This window comes from Tauraco erythrolophus, chromosome 13 (assembly GCF_009769465.1).
Source record: "Tauraco erythrolophus isolate bTauEry1 chromosome 13, bTauEry1.pri, whole genome shotgun sequence".
NCBI classification, from domain to species: domain Eukaryota; kingdom Metazoa; phylum Chordata; class Aves; order Musophagiformes; family Musophagidae; genus Tauraco; species Tauraco erythrolophus.
Genome location: NC_141477.1, coordinates 11,860,286 through 11,870,390, shown reverse-complemented (window position 1 = coordinate 11,870,390; position 10,105 = coordinate 11,860,286). Strand labels below are relative to the sequence as shown.

The window sequence follows — 10,105 nt, the reverse complement described above, 5'->3', positions numbered from 1 at the left end:
ATGAAGAGCTGTGGTTATGTGTCTTCTGTATTAAAGAAACACTTCCTCTGCTTTCTCCTCCACATTTGCTTATATCAAACAGAATGGTCCGACAGAAACAAAACCAAAGCCCAGCCCCTTCACCCCTGCAGATGAGCTACAGCAAAAGAGAAAGGGCATGAGTGTCACAATCAAAAGACTCCTTCCTCCGCCTTAAAAAACTCTAGTCCAAGAGGCAACCAAGGAGCATCAAGAGGCACAGCTGCTTTGGCAAAAAAAACACATCCTGGCAAAGGTCTGTTCTGTGTTTGGGCTCAAACGTCCTGGAAAGGCATATACCCTCGCTGTAAGGCTTGCAGCACTAATCGTCCAAGTAAGAGCTTAAAAATTATTTTCATTGACATTGGTTATGTAATTACAAGACAAGTCCTACTGAACTAAAAGTCCTTATCACACATATGATGCTTCAAATCTCTTGCCTCAGTCTCTCTCATCACTATAGAAAAATACTTCACACAGAAAGACTAACACGTCCTCTAAAGCTTGGCAATTTCAGCATTCACAGGGTAAGACGGACAAGAGGGGAACTCCTCCATAACGTGAGTCTGCAGAAAAGGACTCTTGGTTTGACTTCAGGCACGTACTTCAGTTTTATGTGGATCTTCTCTATGTCCCAGCACAAAAGTACCTCCTGTTTCTTACAGTTTGCACACCAAGGAGCCAAATGGCTTATGTCAGGTGGTTAATGACAAGCAAAAGTTTGCTATGATTCCCTGGAACACCCATTACACACTGAGGCAGGCTGCGTACATGTGTAAGAGCAGTAATTTTGCACCTCTGCATACTGGGAAGGTAAGGAAGAAGCAGAGAGAGGTGTATATATTATGCTGGATGCTTACAATAGGAAGCCATGGCCAGTGGCAACACTCGCAGGAGAGAGGAGAATCCAACCCAGCAGGTGGATGGGGGAGGGCTCATAACTCATTACCTGAGCATGTAGTAGAGTTTGTGATGATTCATTCCTGCCCCATTATCCTCCTAAGTTAGAAAAAGGTGACCCTTAAGCTCCACAACATCAATGCAGAAAAGCTTAGCTGTCACACTGCAATGTGAACCATGCTCCATAGAAAAAGAAACCTGGGTAGTAAGAAATAACAGTATTTCACCCTTGTTCCCTCCCTCCCTTTACCCTCCAAAGAGCAAAAGGAGTTTGCCAAACATCATCTCTCAAAACAGGAGGTTGTGTCTGGGAAAGGAGGTGGCAAGCTGGCTAAACCTTCTGGTGGCTGGGAACATCGTTCCCAGCAGCGAGGCAGGGCAGGTGTGCTGGAGCCAGGCAGCACAACGCATGTGGGACACCACGACATCAGCGGGATGCTGATAAACGGGGACCGCTGCTGCTGCCGTGGCTGTGGGAGCTGCGGGCAAGCTGTGCAGATCCACTGACGGCTCAGAGGCAGATCCCCCCTCGGTGCCAGCCATAGCCGCACCCACCGACTCCCTCAGCCCCCCGCCTGCCACCAGACGGCAGCCCGTGCACGTTGGCACGACAGCGGCTCCTGCGCGGGCGGATGGCAGCTGAAGCTCTATATGCCCCTGCTCCCCTGCCAGCACTGCGACATGGCAGTGCCCAGTGCCATACAAGAAGATGGCAATACCCATAGCGAGCCGCAGCTCGGGCAAGCTGGGGAATGGCGTGGGGAGGCTCCAGCCTCTCCCCTCAGCGAGCGGAGGGGCCAGAAACCAGAGGCTGGGGGTGGGTGGCAGTGCTAAGGCCAGGCTGGCAGGGGCTGTGCCAGCAAAGCTCAGCCCAGGCAGTGGCCAGCAGCAGCCGCAGCCCAGGGCACAGAGCTCCAGGGCCGCACAGCTCCAGAAAAGCCAGGGCAAGGATGGTGCTCCGGCAACACCACAGCACATTTTCTCAAGTTTTTCAGTTTGCTCTGAACCAGAACCTTGTAGATCTAGCGCAGCCTTAGCCCAGTCAGTGTGTCTTTGCGTTTTTGCAAGTGCATTTACCAGGACGGTTGTGCAGGGAGTCAGCCAGCCTGCAGGAGGAGATGGCAGCAGGGAGAAAACCAGGGCTCTTGGGAACATTCCTCTTCTCCACGTGGCTGTATTTAGGTACACAAAGGAAGCTTGCAACTCAGCTCTGCTGGGAACGCCTGGGTTCCCTCAGCCACCATCACCAAGAGCTCAGACGTTGCTCTCCCAAGGGCTCTGGGATAATGTGGGAAGTGTATGATGTTAGCTTGCCTTTTTCCCAAAAAGCACTAGAACAGGTCAGCAGATAAATCATGATGTCTGTCACAATGGTGCCCCACCAGAGCAACCATCCTCCATGCCACAGTGCTTTAATGGGGATCAGCAGTGAGAAGCCAAGACATATTTGTGAGCTTAAAGCTGCATAATTAGATACCTGTGCAGCCAAGTGTCTGGAAGAAAAAGGGCAGCCTTTTCGCTTGTCTTAAAGCAACGTATCTGCTGCCACGAAAGGAAAGGCAGCAGCCTCACCAGTCCCCGCATCAGTCAGGTACTCCAGCTCTCAGCACAGGGGCCGGGAGCGAACTCTGATGACACAGTGCTGCATCAGCAGAGTGCAGCACACTCAGTTCTGCAAGATTTGTGCAGGACAAAGGCGAAAAAACAGACATTAAGGAAATACCATAATAAATACCTTTATTTACATGGCTTCCTCCCTCCCTCCATGCCACAAAGTGCTGAGAAAGCACACACACGTAGACCAGGAGGAAAATAACAGTACACCCCAACGGTGTAAAGAGAGTGCCCACCTCTCTCAAGGAAGAGCCTAGTCCCCAGCTATCTCCCTTTCCCACTTCAAGTTTTATGAACGTGCATGTTAACTCCTAACAGTCCTTCACTGTCCCAGTTATGGACTGAGGAGTTCCCATGGCCCATGCAAACCCACAAGGTTCCCGGCTACCCATCCCTTACTTGGCAGGGGGGTCCTCTCTAGCAGAGGGGCAGACAACAGCAGAGTCAGCTTCTGGTGAAAGTCCCTTGCTTTTCCCAAATTCCATCACCATGGGCTTCCCTGCAGATTGTACCCGTTCACCAACAGCATGGCATCCTGGGCCGACTGAGTATCTGCAACACAAGGGCAAAACGGGCACAGGTTACGCAGCAAGTTCTGGCACAGACGCACATGATGCTCACACAGATGTTCCTGTCTCATGGACCCTAAGCCTGCACCACCACACAGTGCAGTGCTGCGATCCTCCAGCCAGAGCAATGTGCTAAATATGAATATGGGATGTAACAGACTGCAATCCCTTCTGTTTTGATGAATCCTCTTCCAACCCAGGGAAAAGATTATGACGTGATAAGAAGATGAGGGAGTGAACTCCCCTCCTCCTCCTCGGAGAGCAGGCTTGGTGCCAGCCTAGTACCCTGCAGGAGGATGTGGCACCTTCGTGGCCAGGGAATAACTGAGAGGCATGAAGCAGCAACTTACCAGGGAAGGTGATGAAAGCCTGACCCCTCATCCGGCCACTCAGGAGGCGGAACTGGATCGGTGGGCTGTCTTCCTTCTGGAACCGAGCAACAAGGACACCAGGTCCTTCATCGTCACGTGAGGGCCCAGGTTCTTCAAATACAGCACCTGTTCCAGAGACACAGAGGATCAGCCGGCCTGTGCCATGCAGACAGACACCTTTCAACCTGGTCTCAAGTCCGTACACCTGGAAGGTATGAATCAGTTCAGCCCCTCTGCCACCCCAGAGTCCTCCCACCCGCATGCTAATGGTGGAGTTTGGAAGACAGGTGGGTGTACAGAGGAAGGCAGCTCTGGACTCAAGGCCTCATTGTACTTGCCTGTGACAAGCGCTGATAGCTCCAGTTATTTATAAAACGCAACAAGCTCCAGCTACCAGTTAAGCACAGTTTGAATAGTCACAGCTGGTCTCAGTCAGGCCCAAACAGGGAGACTGCATCTTGACTAGTGACCTGCCAGAGCCAGGAAGGGCTAGGGTCTGAAGTACAGCTCTTTGCCAGGCCAGGTGACTTCCCACTAGAGCCAAAGGTCTCCCACAGTGCCAAGGTGTGAGTGGAGGCTGCTCTCCCTTGGCTGGGAGGATCAACCAAGGACCAAGCCAATGGCAAAAAGGAGCCTCTGCCTGCTGAAGCAGCTTCAGGGCATGCTAGCGAGAAGAAGAATAATCCTCGTTCATCTCAATGTACCTTGTTGGGCTCCCCAGGATGGTAGGACGAGAACCTGGGTATATTCCGGAGTTCTTCCTCTGAGAGACGGTTCTTGCAGATCTCCTCTTCCGGGACAAACTCTACAGGGTCTTTGATAATCACAACCCTTGGAGGACACTGGTGGGACCTTGTTGCAGGAAGGCCGAGACTTCTTGTCTGTTCTGCCTGCTCTTCCTGGTCTGGAAGTGATGACTGCTCAGCCACAGGCCCCTGCGGAGCCAGGGGAGAGCACAAGCATGGGTCACTCTTGGAAGGCTGGACTTCTTCAGGCCACTTCTTGCTCAGCAGCTCTTGGTAAACACTCTCCAGATGAACCATGGGGTCTTTTTCATCTGTTATCTTCTTCTGAGTGTCATCTAATCCACAACAGAGAAACATGGTAATGTGACTAAGACCAAGAACCCGGAAAACGCACAGACTGCAGGACGAAACACAGAAGACACTGTTCCAGCCCAGCCTCCATATATTTGCCAACCAGGCCCTGTAGGTTATTTAAAACAAGAATAGCCCTAGCAGCCAGCAAGTGCTGGTGTCCCAGCTCAGGATGAACCTGCAGAGAGCAGCAGCAGCTCTACCAGTGCTCTGTACAGAGCTCATTTCTTCCACAGATGTCCTACTGCAGCCACATTTCTGCATATTCTAGTGACTCTTTCAACACAGCTTCCTCCTCCTGCATGCATGGCCAGGATGTGCTATGCTGCCTTTCTACAGCACCACAGGGAATATAACCTTTGCTTCCAGGGACATCAGATTAGGTTCCTGGGTTTAAGAATGTCCATGCATGAACTCACCAATGAGATCTCCTTTATTTCAATGATTTCTCCTTTTATTTAATGGCAATGAAGACAAATGTGAGAGAGGCATCTCCCAGCCTACGAGCCTCAACCTTGCTGCTTCTTGATTTTGCTAAATGCCACAACACTGACACCAAAGGAGGGAGCAGGGGCCAGAGGACGCTGAGTCAGCTGGACGTTATAGCTTGAACAGCGTCAACACTGACCAAAGTGGTGTTTTAGGAGTTTGAGTTTCGAAGTTCCTCCTCGTCTTCTATTTAATACTGTCTTACATACAAAAATCAGTCTGGGCTGGAACTTCATGCCTGCATGTTCTCCAGCTAAAGCAGACTGGAGCACTTTTTGCCATTTCTGGACAACACTTGACTCTCTATCCAGAAAAGTAACATTAAGCCACAGGCTCAGGGATAACACTACTGGGGAAAGAAGTGCTGTCATCCTGTGGACACGGTACTGGAAATCAGCAACTGGGCTCCAGTTCCACTTCGGCTACTGGGAGGAGCCTTTAACAAGTCACTCCTACTCCTCCCTGCTCTGTGCCTTTGCTTCCCTCTCACCCTTGTTAGACTGCAGTTAAATCAGAGAAGGGACGATCTCTAGCCCCACACAGGCACCCCATGTCACTCAGTGCAGTTCAGTGAGGACCTCTGGGCTCTACCACAGTATAACCCCAGCTGCTCTTCCACATACCAAGCTGGGCTCTGCAGTACATGCAGCACATCAAGCAGATCCAAGCTCTCCAGAGACAGACTTTACAAGCCTCTGTATTAAATCCTTCAGAGAGCCCACTCTCTGTCTGCTCGTGTAAAAGAGGAAAATATCTCCTCCCCCACAGTGCCAAAACAGAACCATGTCTTCAGGGACAGAAGGCCAGACAGAAATGTGTTGGACTCCCACGCACCCCAGCTCTCTGTGCTGGAGCAAAGGCAGGAACAGCCTTGAGCCCACAAACCTTGGTGGTAGAGTGCCCGGAGGAAGGAGTGACGGTCCGTGCCCTGAAAGAGGGCATTTTCAATCTCCATCTCCCGCCGGCTCAGCTGCTTGCTGCCAGCAAACCTCTGGGGCAGAGCGAGTATGCGCTGACGCTCTTCCATCTTCTCCTGGATGGCATGAAGTCGGTCCTGCGTGGCCTCCGGGGCCGCTCCCAGCCCAGAGCCCTGGAAGACAGGCACAGTTTTGCTCAGATATTGCACGTGCCTCCTTTTCAGAGACATGGCCAGCAGTTAAACTTCACATCCTCCAGCCCTGGAGTGGGTGCAACTAGGAACCATCCCCCAAAGAGCAGGTCATCAAGAGGTCCTGTTACTTCAAGGGTAGGACAGAATGCAACCACTCAGCAAGCCTCAGTTCTCGAGAAAAGTGGAGAAACAGCCCCTTTCTATGCTGCTTTCCTTTCCCTGGCCTGTCCGATGGTGCCTCTATCCCAGCCTCTGCAAGCTGCAGCCATTTTCCAAGGCCACCTACAGTAACTGCACAAAGCCCTCTCTCGCATTTCTTTTGCCACGCCTATGGCATCCCTGAGCTCAAGTTTCCACAAACTTTGGTCTATGACCGTAGTGTTACTGAGAGAACCTTATTTGCTGAAAAGTGGACCTCCAAGCTGCCATTTGGCACCTGAGGGTAGGTTTATGTTGAGGACTAAACACCTGACCAGCTTCGCACAAACCAGCTCCCAGAAACCACTCAGTTACTGAAGCACAGACCTCACAGCTAACCCTGGCTACCAGTGTGCGTTCCTGTATAAATAAACCTCTCCGCACAGGCTGAGAGCACTGCTAAGATTCACCAGACTCGTGCTGCCAAAGCACAGACATACCCCAACTTCTGGAGGGGCGTTTCTGTTCTTCCATCCACCTCTATCAGTATCCAGAGAACACACTTTTAATGGAGCTGTAGATGGATCTTCTTTACTCAAATTCAGTTCAAGAATTACTGTGGCAGATCTCTCTGCCTCAGGCAGGAAACCAAGCTTTCTCCCTGCACTGAGCACAATCTAACAAAGACTTTCCCATGGGTACCCCTCCCTTCCCGCCTGACTGCATGGGCCCATGTCTGTATGGCTTCCATTCACCATTTCCCAGCTTCCCTGGGGCACAAAAGGCTGTTTATATGTAAAAGCAATTTCAGGAAATCATTTGTAGTACTTTGTTTTCAAAAAGCTGCAACTTAGCAGCTGAAAATAACATAAGCCTGCACTCAGTACTTCGCCAAGAGCTCCACAGGCAATCTAAGTCCTCTCTACCTCAGCTGATTCCTCCGTTGGGGCCTCCACATACGAAGCTGCACATCACAACCTGACTTGGGCTTTCTCTCTAAATATCCGTCTTCCTTCACAAGCTGTAGATGATATATCCTAATGTTACTGGTTCTTTCTGTCAGAGTAGTGTTTTCCATGCTAATCTTTATTTCTAAACATTCAGAACTGATTCCATACCAAATACAACAGCTGGCACTGTTGACATTAATTTTCATTCTTAAATTAACACCATCCCTCTCTAAACCAAGCTTTAATGCAGACCACACCAGGGTTGGGTTTGCATTTAAACACCAAAGCAAGTAATGACTTCAGCTGAAGAGAGGCAAACCCATGATTACTGCAGATGGCTTCCTCCTGCACACAGCTATTGCTCTGGAAGGGGAGCAGAAACAGAGGGAAGCCAAAGGTCAGCCCAAATCTTGTTTGCACCTTCTGGTTTACCAAATTAAGAGCACGACACTCCAGTGCACAGGACACAAGATGACTTTGAAAGTCGCTTGTCCCTAGAACATGAAAGAAAAGCGTGAAGACAGGGGAAGGGGAAAAGCCTGCTTTGGCACTGCTCTGCTGCAAAGCGCACCCGAGGAGGAGCACGTCATTGCAATCACACACTTGGTCCAACAGCTCTGCACTGCTATTTTTACGAGGCTGTTTCAAGTCCCTTGAAGCATCTGCAAGCTCCCAAGGAGAATGTATAAAACCCTTCCTACAGACAGTTATCCCAAGCCAGCCATGGGAGCCAGGGATGTGTCAGAATACAGAAAGGAAGAGTTTCAGGTGCTTTGAAGTGTTTCTTCCTTTTTCTCCTCCAGCCCTGAAACCCTTCTTTACACAGGTATAAACAGGTGAAATGATTTGCTTGAGACCATCAAGGCTGAGGCAGGAATACAGTCAGGTCCTGCTGTGTTCCAAAGGACCAACTCTTCTCTCCACCATAGCTTTTAGTACAGACAAAATGTGGGATCATGTTGGCCTAAAGGCAAAAGATACATGGAGCAGCCATTTTTTACCAGAAGGCTTACAAAGGACATGAATTTTGTACCAGGGTGCCATAGGCCATGGGGTTAGAGGGACCTTACCACGCTCACATCAGAACAGAGCATGCCTACCTTCCCTGTTGAAGCTTGGTTCTTCCAGAGCAGAATCTCTGAGTCAGAGAGCCCCAGTTCCCGGAGAGAGGCAGTTTCTTTGTTGCTCTCCTGCAGGGCCTGGAACTGTGACAAAGTCAAAGCCCCCGCAGCCTCTTCCCCAAAAGGCTTGTAAAAGCTGCAGGGGCAAAGCATCTTCGCTTTGACTTGCACCTGTAACCCAAAGCAATAGAAGAGCAGAAACAACTTAGCACTGAGAAACTGGGGAACACGGGCAGCAGGCACCTCGTGACACTGTAACACCAAACATCCCACTGGTGCAAATGCAGGCCAGCCTAGTGGGGATGAACATAAGTTATTACCAGTGTTTGCTTCAGGAGACAAGGAGTGCTTATCTCCTGCTGCAGTGTCTGGGCAGTAGACCAAGCAAAGGAGGAAGGATTTGCACAGCTGTTTTGGCAGACAACAGCCTGCACCAAACATCTCCCTGGGGAGGAGGCCCCAGTGAGGCGACACTGCTGCTGCCCCTAATGTGGCCAGACTGCCCACTGGCCCCTCTGGCAGCCCCAGCACGGGTCAGATCAGGACTTACTGCTCAATGGAGACAGTGGTATCAAGCTGGTGGTGAAGGAGGCTCTTCAGCTGCCTCTCTCCTTCTGTCTCCAAGTCTTCCAGTAGAGCTCATCGCTAGACAGGCTGCTGTTGACCCTGTGGCACACAAGCACAGCACAGAGGTGGTCAGTAAGGCAACAGAAACACTGCTCAAAACACACCACTGCCACAGCCTCTCCACCTCCTTGACTGTTTTTATGGGATTTAAAGTACAAGGAACCAAAACTACTCAACCAAAGCTCCCACTAATGTTAACTAGAAAAGCCAACAGATAAGGGAGTACTTTGAGAACACTAAAAATACCCCAGGGAGCTTTTTTTAAAAAAAAAAAAACCACCACATGTAATCTTATTTTTATTGCTGGAAAGTTGTTTTGTATCAGCATCTAAACAGACACTGCTAGTTTCAAACGACTCAACAAAGAAAGGAAACTGCAGGGAGATGAGAAACCGCGGATCTGAGCAGCACTCTGCCCTTTTCCCTTCCCGGGGTCACGCACTTCCAGGCAGACGGCCAGACCCGGCGCCCACCATGGCCCCGCAGACAGCACGCGTGTTCGGGTGGCAGCGGCGCCCTGCCGGCCGCTCTTTGGGAGCAGCGCTGCTGCCCCGCGGGCTCCTGCCGAGCCGCGGGGTGCCGCAGAAACCGGGCCGGGGTGCCCGCTCGGCTCGGCCTTGCCGCGGGCCGGGGCACGAAGCCCCCGCCGGTGCCGGGAAGCTGTTCCGGAACGAGCCTGCCCTGGCGAGGGGCGGGCACGCGGCCCGCTTTGAGGCAAAGCTTTCGCTGCCGCTTTGGGATCCCAGGAGGCGCAGGAGGGTCTGCCGCCCCGGTGGGCCCCTCGGAAAGCCGCTTTCCGCAGGAACGGCGTGCCCGGGGAGGCGCCGGAGGAACCCCCGGGCCGTGCAGGCCCCCGGAGAACAGGCTGGCAGGAGCTCCCCGCTGCCGGTGTGAAAGACGAGGAAAGCCCGCCCGGCCCCGCTCACCTCCGCATGGCCGCCGCCAGCCCTAGCCGCGCCCGCGCGGCGCAGGGGCCACTGGGAGGCGCGGGGCGGGAGCGCGCGCGGCACCGGGGCTGCTCCGCAGCGATACCGGCACCGAACGCGGGGGGAGCCGGGCGGTTCCTGCTCCCTGCTCAGCTGTGAGCCTCAAACTGAAAT

The 10,105-nt window shown here is 52.1% G+C and overlaps 1 protein-coding gene across 1 annotated transcript; it reads right to left on the bottom strand.

Annotated features, from left to right (window-relative positions):
• Positions 1 to 2,712: 2,712 nt before the first annotated feature.
• RBM41 (RNA binding motif protein 41) lies at positions 2,713 to 9,951 on the bottom strand. Its single transcript, XM_086619484.1, is given in 11 exon segments — positions 2,713 to 3,034; positions 3,037 to 3,084; positions 3,452 to 3,541; positions 3,544 to 3,598; positions 4,177 to 4,553; positions 5,944 to 6,148; positions 8,358 to 8,518; positions 8,521 to 8,549; positions 8,929 to 9,016; positions 9,019 to 9,044; positions 9,932 to 9,951. Coding segments are annotated over 11 exon segments (1,194 nt in total). The 5' UTR covers positions 9,940 to 9,951; the 3' UTR covers positions 2,713 to 2,927.
• Positions 9,952 to 10,105: the final 154 nt, after the last annotated feature.